Here is a 19,167-nt window from a genome sequence, read left to right on the forward strand (position 1 = left end):
TTAGATTATCTATCACTCCGCACAATACAAAAATTTCTTCACCTCTTTTCTGTTTCACCGCTTATTTCCTCTTCTCCAACCTCGTTTGGTTTTGCTACAAACAAGTAATCATTGTTTTCAAAACTTCGATCCAAAGGTGATTGAAGTTGTTTCATTTTGTTGGGTGCTTAGATCTGCCCCAATTTTTCCCTGAGGGTTACTTCACAGGTTTGCCTTTTTCTCTCATTCATAATTTATCAAGTAGATTTACTGCAATTTGTCTCTGATTTACGTTTATCCTTAACAAAGCTTGTTATGCGGTCATTATCTGCAGGGATGAAACGATTACGAGATGATGGATATGGTAGCTCTCAATTTAAGAGGCCATTTGGTTCTTCCCGAGGGGAATCGTAAGTTCTTGTTTTCAATTGCTTTAATTTCGTGGTTTTGGTGCTCATTCATGCTCTGATTACGAGTCCTTTTTATGTGTTGCGGTGATTTGATGTAGGGATAATCTTTTTTTTTTGTGTCTGTCTCAAGCAATTTTCTTTTTTCATAATTTTTTGTGACGTAGGATTTGCTTAAACTTTTATAGGGTTTAGTTTTGAAACTGCTGGATTTAGTCGATGTAACATGCTTTTTTGAAAAAGGAATTGTACGATTTAAATGAATTGGTGTTCAAAATCGCATCTACTCTTGACCTTTTTATTAGGCTGTGTTCTTCATTTCTCTTTTTTTTTTTGTTTTTAATTTAATTTATGAGCGAAGTCTCTAATTCTCAACTCTGTCAGACCGTGTAGATTTTTGTTTCTAGCCTTTTTAGGGTTTGGTGGTATGATATCGTTGTGGCAAAAATGTGGCTATCAGAACACCAAAATGAGAAAAAGGAAAAAGTCAATTGAAAATATCAATAAATTTAGTACTATTTATTCTTCAGTTGACTCTTTCAATGGGTGCATGAAATGAAATCTTTTTAAGTGAGTGGAATTAAAACCAAAAAGTTCCACAGGGTGTTACATCACATGACATGAAACAAACTGTGGGAAATTACACAAGATTTATTAGACGATCTTAGAATTGTTTGCACATGCCATTTAAACTTATCTTTGTTATTTATCATACTGTTAATAGCAAATTTAAAATTTTATTTTTTATACTTCTCTTTTTATATTGAAGATATGGCCAACCACAAGTCCCGGGAGGAGGAGGAGGAAGTGAAGGAGCAGGAGGAGGGGCAGGTGCTGGTGTAGGAGGAGGAGGAGGAGGAGGGGGAGGTGCTGGGGGTGGGAGTGGGGGAGGTGCTAGCAGTGCCCAAAAACTCACAACCAATGATGCATTGACTTATTTAAAGGAGGTCAAAGACATGTTTCAAGATCAGAGAGAGAAATATGACATGTTTCTTGATGTGATGAAAGATTTTAAAGCTCAAAGGTACATAATTTTCTATTGAAAGTATATCATTATACAACATTGACTCGGCCTAATTGAGAATTGTTTCTCTGATGCAGAATTGATACTACTGGTGTCATAGCAAGGGTGAAAGATTTATTTAGAGGTCACAATAATTTAATTTTTGGATTTAACACCTTCTTGCCCAAGGGTTATGAAATTACTGTTATTGAGGAGGATGAGGTGCCACCAAAGAGAACAGTGGAGTTTGAAGAAGCTATAAGCTTTGTAAACAAAATAAAGGTAGACCATCATCAGCATTGCCATATTTTGAGTTTTTTGAATATGACAATCCTACCCTTTGTGTGCAGAAACGTTTTCAAAATGATGATCATGTTTACAAATCATTTTTGGACATCTTGAACATGTATAGAAAAGAGCACAAGGGTATCAACGAAGTCTATCATGAGGTAAACTTCTCTATTTTCACTTTTTTAAATAAAATCATTAATCATCCTACCCTTTGGTGAGAGTTTGTAATTTATGCAGGTAGCCTCACTTTTTGATGATCATCCGGATCTTCTTGATGAATTCACAAGATTTTTACCGGATGCTTCTGCTGCTGCATCTGCACATCAAGCTTCGTTAGGGCGGCATGCATATGATCGGAGCTCAGGTGGGGCCCCACTCAGACTGGCACAGATGGATAAGGTAGTAACTTTTCAACATTTTCATATATATATTTTTCTTGATTTTCAAAGGGGTTGATTTTGTTATTATTGATTAGCAACGAGGGAGGAGAGATAGGGTCAATGGTCCACATGCTGAAAGGGACACGAGTGTTGATTGTCCTGATATGGATGATAAATCAATGATGAAACTTCACAAAGATCAGAGGAAGAAGGACAGTAGGGAGAGGAGAAATAGTGATGATCCTGATCTTGATAACAACAGGGATAAGGACATCAAACGGAAATCTGCACGTAAAGTGGAAGATTTTGGAGTACATTCAGGTTCAGCTCCATATGATGATAAAGATGCCCTCAAAAGTGAGTAGTAGATGCTTTTTTCATATTGATTCAGTTTTTTTTTTTCAAAGTTTTTTTAACAGTTTGGTATTTGTTAATTATAGGTATGTATAGCCAAGAATTTACTTTCTGTGAGAATGTGAAGAGTAGATTACGCAATCCGGATGATTATCAAGCATTCTTGAAATGCCTTCATATATACAGTACAGAAATAATTACCAGGAAGGAATTACAGAGCTTGGTATATATTTTATACCCAGTTGTCTTTTTCTTTGGCATTACTTGAAAAAAATACAATGCTGCAGAAGAAGTTTTTTTTTTTTTTTTTTGTTTTTTTGTTCTTTGAATCAGACAGTGTATGCTGTTAAATTTGATGTCTTTGAATTTTCTTTTTCAGGTTTCCGATTTACTTGGGAAGCATACAGATCTTATGGAAGGATTTGGTGCATTTTTGGAACGTTGTGAAAACATAGGTGGCGTTTAGATTACATATTTTTTGTTTCTCTTTTGAGAACTCCTTTTGTATTGTTACTAATGTATCTTGTTTGCAGATGAGTTTCTTGCTGGTGTTATGGACAAAAGTATGTGTGACTACTTATTTTTGTTCTGTTTGTATACACCTTTTTTAACACACAAGTTTAAGGGAAAATTGCAGGAAATAGCAACATACTTTACTCTTTTTTACCAATATAGACATTGTACTTCATTTTTTTTCCATAATAACAATTTGCTTACATATTTTACCCATAATAGAAACATACATACACTCTTTTCCGATACCATGTCAATAATAACATGATTATGTAAATACAATTCCATACGATGTCAATAATAACAACATGCAACATGAAACTTGTTAACATTTTATAAATTTCAAGTTATATATTGCTGTTATCTGTAACGAAATGTAAATACATTGCTATTATGGATAAAAAATATTGCTATTATGGATAAAAAATAAAGTACAGTGTCAATATTTGTAGCAATTGTAAAGTATGTTGCTATTTCCCACAATTTGCCCAAAAGTTAATTGATTGTGCACTTGGTGTGCAATTCTGTTATCATTTCACATGCTGTTAGGTTGTTAAATCATGCCTCTGAGCTTTGTTCTTGTTTGCCTTGTAATTTAACAGAAGCTTTATGGAATGTTTCTAAGTCAACAAGGACAGATGAGAAAGAAAGGGAACATAGGCGTGACATTGATGCTAATAAAGAGAAAGACAGGTACAAAGAGAAATATTGGGGGAAATCTATTCAAGAGCTTGACCTTTCTAATTGTCAGCGTTGCACTCCTAGCTACAGACTTCTTCCTGATGATGTAAGTCTGATAAATATTTTTCTTTTTTCTTTTTCATGGTTTGACAGTTTATATTTGGTATTTGGTGTTTTATAGTATCCGATTCCATCAGTAAGCCAAAGATCAGAGCTTGGTACTCAAGTACTGAATGATCTATGGGTGTCTGTGACTTCTGGTAGTGAGGATTACTCTTTTAAACATATGCGTAGAAACCAATATGAAGAAAGCCTGTTTAGATGTGAAGACGATAGGTACAAATACAATACAATATTTTCCCTAAAACAAATATATATATACACACATCAAATGATGAAGTAACTTGTTTTCAATGATGCTTATAGGTTTGAGCTGGACATGTTGTTGGAGTCTGTGAGTTCAACTATTAAACGTGCTGAAGAATTACTAAATGGAATTAACGACCGTTCGATTGGTACAGATGCACCCATTCGTATGGAAGACCACTTTTCAGGTGATTATTTGACATATTATACATAAGCAACATGCATTTTGGTTTGTATTTTGGTCTTAATTCTCGGATTATTTGTTATTTCTTCTTTTGTAGTTCTGAATTTACGATGCATTGAACGTCTGTATGGGGATCATGGTCTTGATGTGATGGACACACTGCGTAAAAACCTTCCTGTTGCATTGCCTGTTGTATTGATTCGAATGAAGCAGAAACAAGAGGAGTGGACAAAGTGTCGTTCAGATTTTAACAAAGTTTGGGCTGATATTTATTCAAAGAACCATTACAAATCACTTGACCACCGCAGCTTCTATTTCAAGCAACAAGATTCAAAGAATTTGAACCCCAAATGTAAGTCAATCTTGATTGCTGCTGCTTCTTTTATAATAGAGAAATTTACATATTTGGTCCCTGTGTGTAGCTGATTTTTTCAATTTTGGTCGTAAAAGACTTTTACTTGCATTTAATGGTTCTAATGTAAGGTTTCTGTAACATTTTTGGTCCCTGTTCCAAGTAAATGACTATTTTTCGGACAAAAATTGCAAAAATCAGCTATACTTAGGGACCAAAAATGCAATTTACCCTTTTTAATAATACAAACTAAAAGCCTATTTATTTTCTTGATGACCAGGCTTAGTGGCTGAGATTAAAGAAACAAAGGAAAAGAGCCAGAAAGACGATGATGTCCTTCTTAGTATTGCAGCTGGAAATCGACACTCTGTTGTCCCGAATCTTGAATTTGAGTTTAATGACAAGGATATTCATGAAGATTTATTTAAACTTATTAAATATTCATGCGAAGAGATTTGCACAAGCAAGGAACAATTAAACAAAGTATTGAAACTTTGGACCACATTCTTGGAGCCAATGCTTGGTGTTCCTTCTCGCCCTGACAATGTTGAAGATGTTGAGACATCTGCCAAAAATGAAGGTACAGCTGGCGAGAGTGATGGAAGTCCAGGTGCTGATAGTGGCACAGGTAACCTTAACATCAAGCAAGGAAAACAAACTTCCAATGGCGACGATGTAATTTTGCCAAAAAGAGTAGATCCAAGTAAGAACACGTTGGTCAATGGAGGTGCTTTGACCAAAGAAGATGGATTGAGAGTAGAGAAAGAGGTGAAGAATGTTGGTGAAAAAGATATCCAAGGACGTGATCCAACTCTTCCAAAACCAAATAACGTTCATGAAGTTGGTCAAACAAAGTCAAACATCGATGAAACAGTGGCAAATGGAAGCTTTACTAAAGCACCAAATGTTCTGAAATATGATGAACCTTCTAAATTTGAGAAAGAAGAGGGAGAGTTATCACCGAATGGTGAGTTTGATGATGCTGACTTTGCTGTATATGATGAGGACAGTGAGAATGTTCCGGAAGGTGGTGATGTGTCAGGCAGTGAGTCAGCTGCTGATGATTGTTCAAGGGAAGAGAATGAAGAAGATGGAGATCATGATGATGTTGATGGGAAAGCAGAAAGTGAAGGAGAGGCTGAAGGGATAGAGGATGAAAACGGGACTTCAATATTGCAATCTTCAGAACATTATTTGGTCACTGCAAAACCATTGGCAAAACGAGTGGCATCTCCATTGCATAATGGTGGGAAAAAAGATTGTAATGTCTTTTATGGCAATGAGAACTTTTATGTACTTTTCAGGCTCCATCAAGTAAGCATACAGATACAGTTTTCTTATTTACCATTTTACCCTTGCCTTTGATCTTCTGAATATGTCAAGTGATCTGTTTTCTGTGTTTGATATTTTCAGGTTTTATATGATAGATTATTGTCAGCTAAACTTAATTCGATATCTGCTGAAACAAAGTGGAGAGCTACTAAGGACACACCCCCACCTGATTTGTACTCCAGGTAATTCAGTTCTTCATCTTAGGTTGTGTTTGATATGCTGTAATTGAAGAGGGAATGGAGTGGAGCTCATTCCATTCCTTTGTGATTCCATTCCATTGTGTACAATACCCTACCCTTAATCTCATGACAAGTATATATCCTCACTATTCTGTCACTGTACTTTTTCAGATTCATGAGTGCTCTATACAGTCTGCTCGATGGAACATCTGACAATGCAAAATTTGAAGATGATTGTCGGGCGATTATTGGAAATCAATCTTATGTGTTATTTACATTGGAGAAGCTAATTTACAAGCTTGTTAAACAGGCATGCACCCACTTTTTGTCTTACACACATTAATCATTGCTATCGCACTAAGTTTCTAATTGGTAATCACTCCTTTTTGGATTCAGCTTCAAAATGTTGCAGGTGATGAGGTGGACATGAAACTTCTTCAGTTATACGAGTATGAAAGATCTCGGAAGCCTGAGAAATTTCTTGATTCTGTATACTTTGAAAATGCACATGTCCTCCTTCATGAGGAGAACATATACAGATTTCAATGTGTAAGTTTGCATTTCCCCCATTTTTTTGGCATATATATATGTAAGAACTCTGGTTTATTTATTTTTTTCCTTATGTTTTTGCAGTCATCTGGCCCATCTTGTCTAACCATTCAGCTGATGGATGTTGGGAATGAAAAGACTGAAGTGGTTGCAGTTTCTGTGGATCCTAATTTTTCAGCTTATCTTCACAATGATTTTCTTTCTGTTGTGCCTGGAAAAAAGGAATCTGGTATTATGTTGCAGAGGTAATAACTAATAAATATTAATACCTCTTATGACATTGAGTAAATGAGTATATATTTATGTTAATATTTAATTTGTTTCCTAATTACTTGCAGAAATAAACGCCAATTCTCAGGCATGGATGAATCTTCTGCTATATCAGCTGCCATGGAAGGCGTGCATGTGGTGAATGGTTTGGAGTATAAGATGTCTTGCAGCTCATCAAAGGTAATTATTATCTTCCGTGTTATTGTCGTATGCGATTTATTTTGCATATGATTAAACTGCACATGTGCACCTCTATAAAAACGTCTTCTATCTATTTGTTGTTGCAGAGTTGAGAATGTGTCACCAATCCCATCTTGAACACCTCAAATAAATGATACTTATTCTGGACACAAAAACGAGAATTTTTCTCTAGTGTGGTTCCAAAATTATTATAGGATCTAATAAAGCCACTGCTCTTTCGGTGGTGAAATGAACCATTTCTATTTAGTTCCATTGTTACCTTGTTCTTAAACCCAGTTTGTCTTTTGGGATAATTTGAAAATTAGATCTTTGGCGATCTGAAAACCATATTTCCTTTCATTGTTGCTTCAAAACCTCTTGTCTAGAAAGATCATAATAATGCCTTTTGACTTGATGATTGTCGTAGTTATTGATTATGTGTCGAATCCCATGTCAAGAGTGGAATTCTATAGAATAAATATTTCACCTTTTAGCAACGATAAGGTTTGTCTCTACAAGGAATGACACGTTATCAAGAGATTAGTCTTGAATTGATTACTTAACTACAAGAAGTAGTAAGTTACTTTAAGCAATGAACGGAAAACTTTAAGATAAGTGCTTGAAATAAGATGAAAATGAGGATTTCTCTCTTGTTTTGTGCTATCGAGAAGATATGTAACTTGGTCTTCCTATGCTATAGCAACTTGTGTATAGTTGTGATTTTAATCATGACCAAAAACAAAATATATACTATTAGTGAAATAAAGTATTGCAAAAATCGCTATTTTGTAGACTAGCAACTAGTCGGTCTAGGCGTTCAGTGGGGGCTAGTTAGATTACCTAAGTTGTAAAGCAATTAGTTTTAGGGAAGTCAAATATGACCAATATCGTAGCAGAAAAAGTAAATAACAAGCTCAAAATAAAATATGTTCAAGTGTTAGAACAACCGCTTCAAGTCTTTATCACCATAATAAGTTTTCAACATGTTCAAATAGTAGGTTGCCCTAGAAACTTTTGTCGTTGAAGGGTCCTCATAGAACAGTTTGACACTAGCGAGGTACCTACTTGCTAATGGTTCTCTCAGTCTATGAAGGAAAAAATGCCTTTCTAATAGAAAGTTTCTTCATGCTACATTTCCAATTTCGGAAGATACTTACCAAATGCAAGTCCTTGTCGTTCATGTCGGTAGATAAAAACACAATTATCTAGCAAAAGATAGAATGTGCAAATTAGAACGAGAATGATGAAGAAAAGAAAAAAACTCTTCTTCCCTTTGGAAACTACAAATTCTATAAACCATTTTTAAAGTGACCTTCTCCATATTCTTCCATGATATGGACTTCATCTTATTCATATTCAACTTCATCCACTTTCTCTCCACTATCGGTCTCAAGTTCTTCCTCAAAATGTTTCTATATGAGGTCTTAGAATTCAACGGCTCCTATAACTTCACTAATTTCCTAAGTGGGGATTAAGCGCTTAGGTGCCAACTAGTACGCCACTTAGTTCCTAATTGGAAACTTTACAACATTAGTGAAATAATTAATAAACCATAAACCCTAAAAGCCATTATATTTTGGTCATTTTGAGGTTTAACAATTTTGAATCAAACTTTTCGATAAGGCCGACCAAGTTTGACAACATTTTCTATTGTGATCGCTTTAACATGCTATAGGCGGTCAAATGATCGATCTTAGAAAGTTTTGTCAAAGTTGGGTGGCTTTATTGGGATGTTTTGACCACTCAATTTTGACAACTCTTTCCACTTAAGCCACTTAATTTTATTCTTTCTTTCTATTTTGACCCCTTTAACTTACTAAAGAAGGTCATAGTGGTTGACATAGAAAAAATCGTCAATCTTGGGTTGTGTTTATGGAAAGTTTTGATTAATAGTGGTTAAACTTCAAAAATGACAAATATATAGTGACTTTTATCATTTTATGTATATTGCCCTAAAAAGTATTTTAGATACCGGAAACACAAACAAAAGACAAGACGACTCATAAGTTAATTAAGCTCAAAGTAATTTGGCGTCTATGGTATTGTTCTTGATTATCATTCAAATTTATTACGAAAAAGGAGAACTAAATACGTACAACATATGCTTCATTATCATTTGTCCCCAAAAGTGATCTTGAAGCTTAGCCTCTCATTTTCCCTTGCCTCATGGTGTGGAATGGTTTGCCACATCTTCTTTATGGTCATTGAAAAATCGAATATACGTTTACACTATGAAAGGAAAGTGGAATAGTAGTAAGGTTGCTTTTGATGACTCGCTATCAATGCTTTAGCTCTAAATTTGTAGACGATTTAGTAGGCTATTCTATTTTCCGTGCTAATCTTCACCTAATAAAGAGAATGCCTCAAATTTCCATCTCAAGACACATCCGGATCAATCTTATGATGGATGCGTGTTAATTAGATTTTCCTTTTAAAGGTTACATGGTTCTAGCCATGTGAATGTGGTGCTATGTCACAAGTGGTGGTTCATTGTCTTCGTTGGACCATCGACACTTTCTTTTCTAATTTTTGGAATTTTATAATTAGTTTTGTATCTAATGTGATTACACAAACTATACTATTATAATAATACTAATAAGCTTTGTTTATAGTAAAACAATTTAGGAGGTTTGTAATCATTTGAATACATTTTGAGTGACATTTGACTAGTTGCATTTTTGGGTAAGCGTCTTCTTTTATCCGTTTTACCTAATGGAGATGATACATAATCTAAAATGACCTTTTTTTTTTTTTACCTAAGTTGGTCAAAATTGCTACTAATAGTCTGATACCAAGTTTCAATAGGAGAATAAGATTGCATTCCCTTTTTTCGCTTTTGTAGTTACGTGTCTTGCTTTTAAGTCCTTAATCTTAATCCACTTTCATGCTAAGGCCATGTAATCTTTTGATATTAATAGAACTAAAGAATGGACCATCATATCCTACGAATATCGATATTTTAAAAGTTAAATCATAACGGTGATCCCAAATAATTAGAAACAACTTATCTAAAAAAATATTAACCTGTGGTGTCAAAATTATGTAAAAGTTTTAATGTGGCAATGATGATATAAATTGTCAATCAAATACTCATAAGACAACAATTTGGGACTTTAACAAAGAAAAAAACATTAATTCATTTCAAATTCTTGTAAATAATTTAGATACAACCACAACTACTATAGTGTTTTCTCTCAACCTAGTTGGGACATTCGCAACAGTTTTTAGCCATATGCAACAATTTTTGTTTTATATGTTAGTACTGTACAACTCCATAAAGCACAAATTGCTGTGTACAGATCACTACCCTAAATAAAAATTGTAGAATACTAAAATAGTGTGAAATAGAAGTGAACATCAATAGGGGAACCCACGTGGCCTGTGTGAGTACCGAGTAATTATGGGAATATAGTGTCGTGTGCGTGTATCACACGTATGAACTCTTAGGTTTTGCATTTAATAACGCAAAATCTGGCTACATGTTATATATTTGTTGTTCAATAATAACATAATTAACGAAAGAAAACGACAAGGTACTTAAGATTCTACCAAATTAATCCGGCTTGCCACATTTATGTTGGTTTCATTTGTTACAACTTAAATAAATACCATCAAAACAGAAATACCTTTCTATTTGTGTGGCTTCCAATAAGTTTGGATTAATGAACTTTAAATATCCCTTCACAAAAAAGTAAGGTAGCAAATCATGAACAGATTTTATGGAATTCTTCAGGTTCAGTATGATTCAGTTCATAAATGTATGGTGATTCGTTGGACTGTAGTATGTGATTCGTTGTGAATCATATGATTTTTTTTTTTTTTAAATCTTGACAGTAATTATTTTCCTCTGCTAGTCCAGGATTTTTCCTTAAATAATTGGTGTCCGTTAGCCAGATTTTGGTTTCAAACATTAAATGCGGATGAGCGTTTGAGTAAAACAATTAAAAATAATTATTTGATGAAGTTTATCTGATTTCTAATCAGTTGAGTGCTGGCAGATCTCCTATGTCCTCGATACAGAAGATTTCTTCTTCCGAGAAAGAAGAAAAAGAAGAAATGTCCCATCAACTTCTCGTCATGCCATTGCCCACACAAGACTACAACGCTTTCACAGATTCTTAGCATTAGCAACTCCAGGTACATATCTTAATTTGTATTAACCAAATGTCAAAAATACCCTTCATCCACCAACCAATTTTAAAACACCAGCGTATCTGCCTCTCTTTTCTTTGTTGTAGAATCTTGATGGTAAAAAAGTAAAAGCTGAAATGGGTTGGGGTAAGTAAGGTAACTTAACAAGTGGCTTGTGAAGTTGATACAATTACAAAGTACAAGTACAAACAATTGGATATGACTTAAAGTTATGAGCCATGAGTTTGTGTAAATAGGCTTGGAGATTTCATGAGGTCTGTCTCTCTGTCATCATCATCATCATCTAATTGCTTCTCTATTTTTGTTGTGCTGCTTGCTTCCTACACAAAGTAAGCTTTTTTTTTTTTGTAACATTTATGTCCCCAATAGAAGGATTTTATTGTAGTTCTTTTTTTCCCCTATGTAATGCAAAAATTATTATTTGGAGGCAGAGATTAAAAGAAGGGTTTTTGTTTTTTTTTCCCTGAGAATTAGGAAGCTCTTCTGGTCTTTTGTACAGAGCTTACTTACTACCAACTGTTGATGTTCGAATACATATTTATGTAATCTTACATTTATTTGGCTTTGGCCTCAACAATTGATTTACATATATGGTTTTCTCTCTCCATTTACACTTGCTTTACAATATTGTTACCTTTAAAGACTACTTTTGTAGGATGCCAAATATGATAGAAGGTGAATGAGATTTGTTGCATTGATTTTAAAGAAAATTTGACGAGAGTTTGATTATTAGTGAAAATAAAGCAAAAAACTAAAATTGGTTATGATTTAGACTTATTATTAATCGAACAAAACTGAAAAAAAAAAGATATTTTATTCTATAAAGATGCAAAATAGATAAGACAATTATTAAGGTCGTATATTCTTTGTTATATATAAAAACGTTTTACATCCTTTATGTGGTTTTATTATTGTATTATTTTAGTTATGAAGCATGGGATATGCTCTTCATTTTCAATATGTACGATTTAGGATAAAATGTGAGATTCGTAGCTTCTGTTACATCTGTTGAAAAATCGCTACGTGTTGCCAGTTGTATCTTGTTTCTACAGTATTTACACGTTCATCCGTCACCCGAATCTGAAATATTATAAGACAACCTTTTGAACAGAATATGAGCTGCAAAATTTAAAGGATACAAAACTCAAAACAGGACAGAAAATGTGAGTACAAATATGTCTAATTTCTTAATGAAAATTTAGTATTTGGAAACGGTGAAAAAGGTCAAGTTGTTTAGATAAGTATTGATTGAGATATCAAATATTCAAATGTGTGATTGTGAGCAACTTTGTTTCAAATAACAATGAAATGAAGTGGAGCAAATAGAAAGATTCGCCTCTTCCAATCCATCTTATATGGTAACCAACAATGTCAAAAAAAAAAAAAAAAATCTCATGAGAGCTCAAAATTGATCCCAAAAGAGTTGGTTTCCAAGAGTAATCTGTAGTTGTTGTCATGAAGACAACGATAATGAAGATTGCTTTGATGGTTGTGAGGCTGTTGATGAAAACCAGCATACATTGGAATTAGATTTCATTCACCTCACAAATGCCAGACACACTGCAGGTTTTGGCTCTTATTGTAAGGTTTTATTTTGATTTTGATCTAAATCTCACTACTCACCTTTTTTTTTTCTTAAAAAAAAAAAAGTAATCATCCGAGTCTTAGACCAAACATCACAAAAAAAAAACTGTATATCATACTATCATAGGGGTCAAAACTTTGGATTACTCTTATTGTTATTAATAAAATATTTTAAAATCACAACATATTTTATTTTAAGTTATCTTAAGAATTATAAATCTGTAAAGTTGTTTTACATTTAAAAGGACAATTTGATCATGGCCCATCAGAAGTTTTTGTTATTTTTGAATCTTGTCAATAACTAATGTCTTCAAATATGATATGAAACTACACTACTGAAAATAATATTTCTGTTTATAAGAATAAGTTGACTAAGAAGGTTTAGCCATTTGAAAAAAAATTGAAATAAATAATGTTTTGTAAATATAAAAATGTAATAATAATAATAAATATTCAATATATTATGTTAATCAGAGCTAGAGCTGATTGTGACATTATGTTGGATGACTCATGGTAGATTGTGATAGCACTTTTTTGCATTATGCAATGCTACAACTATAATGTAAAATCGGTCAACATTCTCATACAATGGCTTTTCACTTCTCAAATTTGTAAAATTCGATTTTTTTCAAATATTTTGAATCTTTATTATCTACATTTCCATAAAATTCTTCAATTTCGAACAATGATCAGATACTCTTTGAATTAGGTTAAATGGCCAAACCCAAAACACTGTGGTTGGGAAATGGGGCACTTGATAATGTGATGTATTGAAGAACAAGTATATGATGATTGTAAGCTTATGAGGATATGACTTTTGACTATTATTTGAGGTTGATGATCGAGTATTGTACATAATATTTATGGACGGGTTAGATATATGTCCATATGAGTTGTTGAATTGTATTTAATGTGGGTTAGCGAATCTAGAGTATGAAAGGGCGATGGTTACCACCATAAGATGATATTTGCGAGTGATGGAGGTTGCTACTAAAGCGTCAAGGGGTTTTTATGGAAGACAAGTATCACTAGTATGAAGTTTTTGTCTATGAGTTTACAAGTAAGATGTGATATAGAGTAAGAAATCCTGACAACCATATAGTATTATATCTTCGAGTCGTTCCTTGAGTTTATTATTGCATGATCATAATATATTTAGAGGTTGTATGTTGAGGTTATATGCGGCCTTAGGATTGTGGTGCTTCACTTGATTTGAACATATAGCAGTGATTATTAAGTAGAGATAGTTGAACCGACTTTATGGTGTGTACATACATATGTCAAGTTTAAATGAGAACTCGAATATGACTGAGAACCTTAAAACTTTTCTTCTAATATTATCTCAAAAAAAGCACCACAAGCATTTACATATGCTAGTGTTTAAACGAATCTTAAAAAATTTAAAAAAAAATGTTCTTTTTTGGATTGTATACATGTGCATGTAAATGTGCATATGCGCATATTGTAAAATTTTCAATCAAACACCATAAAATGTATACATATACGATGTCTAAGGCACTTGTGAAGAAGAAAACACAAAAAAAATAATATTAATAAAATCTTTTTGTTATTATAACTTTGGAATATTGTATGCCTTCTACCTTGATTATTTTTGATGGGGCTGATGAAGATATTTGTAACGTCCGCGATTTAGGGTTATACATTTTAACCTTTAAGGTGTTAAAATTTCCATTTAGGGGTTTAATGGATATTTAATTGAAAATATGTTTTAATGAGTAAACATTAATGAGAATTATTAAGGAACTTTCCCTTTGCGAAAATTAAGGAATGTTGAAAGATTAATGTACATTAACCACATTCCAAGCAACCCAATTTTTTTTAAACATCGTCACCACCCCATAAGAACATCCTTCTAATACTATCAAGAAGACTAATAGCCTTTCTAGGAGTAGGGAACAAGGAGAAATAGTAAAGAGGGAGGCTATTAAGAACGAACTTCAAAAGAGTGAGACAACCCCTAAAAGATAAAGACTTTGCTTTTCACTTTGAAATCCTAGCACCCTAACATTAAATTTGTCAACCACCATACTCTAATGCTTCACAAGTTTCATATTGGCCCCCACTAGTAGGCCGAGATAAATGAAAGGAAAAGAGGTAGGGTAGCATTTTAAAATGCTAGCAAATCTATCAATTCCCAAGTTATTAACATCAACATCATAAACTTTGCTTTTGTGCAAATTAATTTTTAAACCTAGAGCAAGATAAAAACTAGGAAGTAATCTATTTAAGTGGGAAAACAGTTCTTAAGTTCTTGTCCTAAATGAATCACATTAGTTACATTATTTCATAATCACATTGAAAATTTTCACTCGAAAAAAGTTTTAGATTCTTGTCCCAAAATTCACCAAAATTGAGTTATATTTTCATGATCACATTAATTACATAATTTTCATCAAGTTTATTAAAAACAACTTTATTGTTGAGATTCTTAAAACTATATCATCAAATATTTATGTCTATTGTCATTGTCCCAAATAAACCGGTCATTATTTTATAATTTAAATTAGAGTTAATTATATAACTACACAAAGTCGCAGTATATAAAATAACACACATATCACAGTAACAACAAATAGACCCAGTTGGTCAACATATATATTCTACCACACAGGTAAGTATGGTGAGGAGACTCACCTTGCACATACATAGATGACTGATAGAACTCACACCCGAACTGCCGGAACTAGACTCTACCTATTAACTACACCAATTAGCCCTAATTAATAATAAAGGCAATTTTCCTTACTCCACTAGTACCAACCAATTCTAATCCATGTTAGAGAAAAAAACCATTTTGCCCCTTCCAAGTCACATATCCATCCAAGGCACAATTGGTCAAAAAGTCAACGAAAGTCGAAGGTCAGCTCTCTAGCTGTTACTCGTTGCGTACTCAGCTCTATTCTGGGCGTAGAGCGCAAGGCAGGAAGGGAACAAATTCACACTGGCTATGTCAGGCGTAACCAGAATTACGCTCAACATACACGGCTTATCTCAAAACTCAATTCTTAAGGTTTAAATCATTAAGTCACTTTACCTAATCCTTATATCTGACTCTAAAAGGTATCCTAATCCATAAAGTCTCCGACTTTATGGCTTTGCATGGCTAAAGAGAGCTAAATCCCAAAACGCTAACTTCTAACATCACCAAAAACCCCATAAATCATGCATAGAGGAAAAGAAATGATCAAACTTGCATTTTTATGACACTATGCACCATAAAATGTACGAAAGGACAACTCATATGCTCTTGAGTATTCCATACTCACAAAGATCAAAGTTATGGGACAAAATGAACATAAATCTAAGATTAAACAAGATCTAGCAAAACAAGCTCCAAGGTATGAACTTTATACCTTCAAAATATGAACAAAGGGATGTAGATTTTGGATCCAAGAGCTTGAATACACCACCACTTCTTGAATGATCTTTCTTCTCTACCAAGAACACTTAAAATCACTCCAAAAGCTTCAAGTTTCACTCTTAAGGGATAGGGTTTCGATTTTAGGGCCTAGAGGAATGGAAGCGGGTCATAAGAAGGTCCAAACCTTGTACGCCCAGCGTAAGGGCCTTATTTGCAACAATTTAAAATATTAAAGGCTGAAATGAAAATACCTGACATTAGGTGCTACACTTGTATTTCCGAATCCATATTCATCACTCTGAGTGTGCACATTGCACCTCTATTCTCGAATAGTAAACTAAACTCAACATGTCTTAATAGTAATAATAATTATATAAAATATGCTAATAACACCAAAATCACCAATAATTTTAGCTAGTACCCAAAATAACCATAATTACAAACTGTCACTGGAGAATCTTATTTTATTTCTTTTTTTTTATTTTTCATTTTTAGGCTGAATATTGGACCCATATTTATTCTTTAGCATCTCAATTTATGCAAACTTCACTAGTTTTTATTGATTTAATGGTTAATATCATAAAAGTCCTAAGTATTTAACACGTAATTGGAAAATACCCTAACATTTTTTTTATTATTGCTATGACCATAATTTTCTCGCAGAATTATCACTCTAGCCCATTTAACAAGTTTCATGGTTAACTTTGTTAACGTTTTTGCAAAATCAACCCAAAAATTTGGTTTAAAGTTCAAATTTGGTCCCTATAGTTTGCAAAAAAATTACACCACATGGTTTTTTAACTTTATTTTTTATTTTTTATTTTTTTGTATACTTTATTTATTTTCGTTATATATATATATATATATATATATATATATATATATATATATATATATATATATATATATATATATATATAACGAAAACAAATACGAAAAAACACAAAAAGATACAAAGAAAATTTTAAAATATAATACGAAAAAGAAATATGAAAAAAAAACTTTAAAAAATACAAAGAGTGTAAAATGTATGAATATATTAGAGTAAATAAAAAAACAAAAATAAATAAAGTGTGTGTGTGTGTATATATATATATATATATATATATATATATATATATATATATATATATATATATATATATATATATATATATATATATATATATATATATATATAACCGAAATAAATAAAGTATGAAAAAAAATAAAGTTAAAAAATCATGTGTTGTAAATTTTTTGCAAACTATAAGGACCAAATTTGAATTTTAAACCCAATTTTAGGACTGATTTTGCAAAAAAAGTAACAAAGTTAACTATGAAACATGTTAGGTGGAGTAGTGTGATAATTTTGCGCGAAAATTGTAACCATAACAATAATAAGAAAAAGAAAAAATTGCAAGAATGGTCCCTGTGGTATGTCAAAACTAGCAACTTTGGTTCAAAATGGGTTTGGCTCGCAAGAATGGTCCAATAGTTTCGTTTTGTTGCGAGTTTAGTCGAAAAATTTTAAAACTTTTTATAATGACAGATTTGCTCTTGGTATTTTCCCCTTTTCATTTTTTATTACAAAAATCTCTCTCTCTCTCTCTCTCTCTCTCTCTCTCTCTCCAAAATACACCAAGCAATTCCATCCCGTCTTCCTTTAAATTTGTGGACAAACCATCAAAGCTAAATACGAAAAAGAAGTGAACTTAGGTGAATTTTTAATCATCGATAAAGGCATCATCCGATCCCTATGTTTAATGAAACACCCAGAACCCAAATCATGTATCTTCGAACACATATATTTCTTTCTACCCAACTCTGCCGTGTTCGGGAATTCCGTCTATGAATCCCGCCGTCAATTTGGGGAAATCATGGCCACAAAGTTGCTGGTCGATTGTGACGTGGTGATTGTAGTCCCAGATTTCGGCGTGGTGGCGGCGATAGTCGGACATTCAATGAACCCTCTCAAAGGATTCGTGATTTTGGGGTGAAATTGAAGCTTTCACCAGTAAGAACGTTTTTGGAGGGTAAACTGGTGGTGGTGGTGGACGATTCCATTGTTAGGGGGCCAACATCATCAAAAATAGTATGATTATTAAAAGAAGCAGGTGCAATTCCACTTCCCCAAAGTTTCTTAAACTAAAATGAATTTCTTACTTCACCTCCTAGATTTCTGATGTTCAGTTTGGGTGTTATAAGGCTGGCTAGTGTTAGTTTTTTTCTTGAAACAATTTGAATTGCAACTGCCTGCTATGTTTCTTGTATTGATTTTGAGGTGGCTGTTTTGTGATTCAATGAAAGGCAGATCGACGTGAGCTCCGGTGAGGCAGGGAAATCGCGATGAGGTGCAAGGGGGTCTGTCGAGATCGACAACCCTCTGTGGGTTTACTCTTCATATTCACTGTCGGGCGACTGTTACAGCGAGGGGGCTGCTCCGGTGGCCTCCTTGGCTGTTCTTCTTCTTGCCTTTTGTTCTAAACACAATGTTAAATCAAGACTTGTTCAATCAAATTCCAAATAGAGATATTGTTCCAAATGTCAAGTCTTACAAGATTAAGATGTATGAATTGTGTAGAAAGAGTTCGATGTGGAATGTTTTGGAAAACATCATGAACAGAACAGGGGATAGAGAAAAACGATAAACGTGTGGTGATGGGCTTTTGTTTGATTCTACATCTGCAAGTCTAAAGCAAGAAGAAAACTCTCGATTTGTAGGTTTGAAACAAGAAGAAAATTGATGGTGTTTGAGTTGGAGGTGTGAAAGTGATAGAGACACAGATGGTGTTCAAGAAGAAATCACTTTCTATTTGCAGGTGAAGGTTGATGGATATGGGTTCGACTGCTTTGTGTGTGTGTGTGTGTGATATATATATATATATATATATTATTTTTGTTTTACTTTTAATTGTTTTTTTAATTATTGTAATAAAAGAAAAATGAAAAATAAAATAATAAGGGGCAAATCCATCATTATAAAGAAATTCATAGGAAATTGGACTAAACTCGCAACAAAACGAAACTATTAGACCATGCTTGCAAGC

General features: G+C 33.2%; 1 protein-coding gene across 1 annotated transcript; it reads left to right on the plus strand.

Annotated features, from left to right (window-relative positions):
* On the plus strand, window positions 1–11,779 carry LOC111891916 (paired amphipathic helix protein Sin3-like 2). Its single transcript, XM_023887976.3, has 22 exons — window positions 1–207; window positions 314–389; window positions 1,156–1,410; window positions 1,488–1,671; window positions 1,740–1,838; window positions 1,918–2,079; window positions 2,156–2,417; window positions 2,501–2,637; window positions 2,794–2,869; window positions 2,948–2,977; window positions 3,530–3,714; window positions 3,790–3,944; window positions 4,035–4,162; window positions 4,256–4,510; window positions 4,791–5,824; window positions 5,924–6,024; window positions 6,193–6,331; window positions 6,418–6,570; window positions 6,655–6,815; window positions 6,909–7,020; window positions 11,019–11,157; window positions 11,259–11,779. Exons 2-22 carry the CDS (start codon window positions 316–318, stop codon window positions 11,264–11,266), a joined length of 3,849 nt encoding a protein of 1,282 aa, XP_023743744.2. The 5' UTR covers window positions 1–207; window positions 314–315; the 3' UTR covers window positions 11,267–11,779.
* Window positions 11,780–19,167: the final 7,388 nt, after the last annotated feature.

Source organism: Lactuca sativa, chromosome 2 (genome assembly GCF_002870075.4).
Source record: "Lactuca sativa cultivar Salinas chromosome 2, Lsat_Salinas_v11, whole genome shotgun sequence".
NCBI classification, from domain to species: Eukaryota; Viridiplantae; Streptophyta; class Magnoliopsida; order Asterales; family Asteraceae; genus Lactuca; species Lactuca sativa.

Excerpts from the sequence above, each read along its gene's own strand:
- LOC111891916 (XM_023887976.3), top strand. The coding sequence starts at position 316 with ATGAAACGATTACGAGATGATGGATATGGTAGCTCTCAATTTAAGAGG. Across the intron at positions 2,418-2,500 it reads TGATAAAGATGCCCTCAAAA|GTATGTATAGCCAAGAATTT; the intron begins GTGAGTAGTAGA and ends TGTTAATTATAG. Across the intron at positions 5,825-5,923 it reads TACTTTTCAGGCTCCATCAA|GTTTTATATGATAGATTATT; the intron begins GTAAGCATACAG and ends TGATATTTTCAG.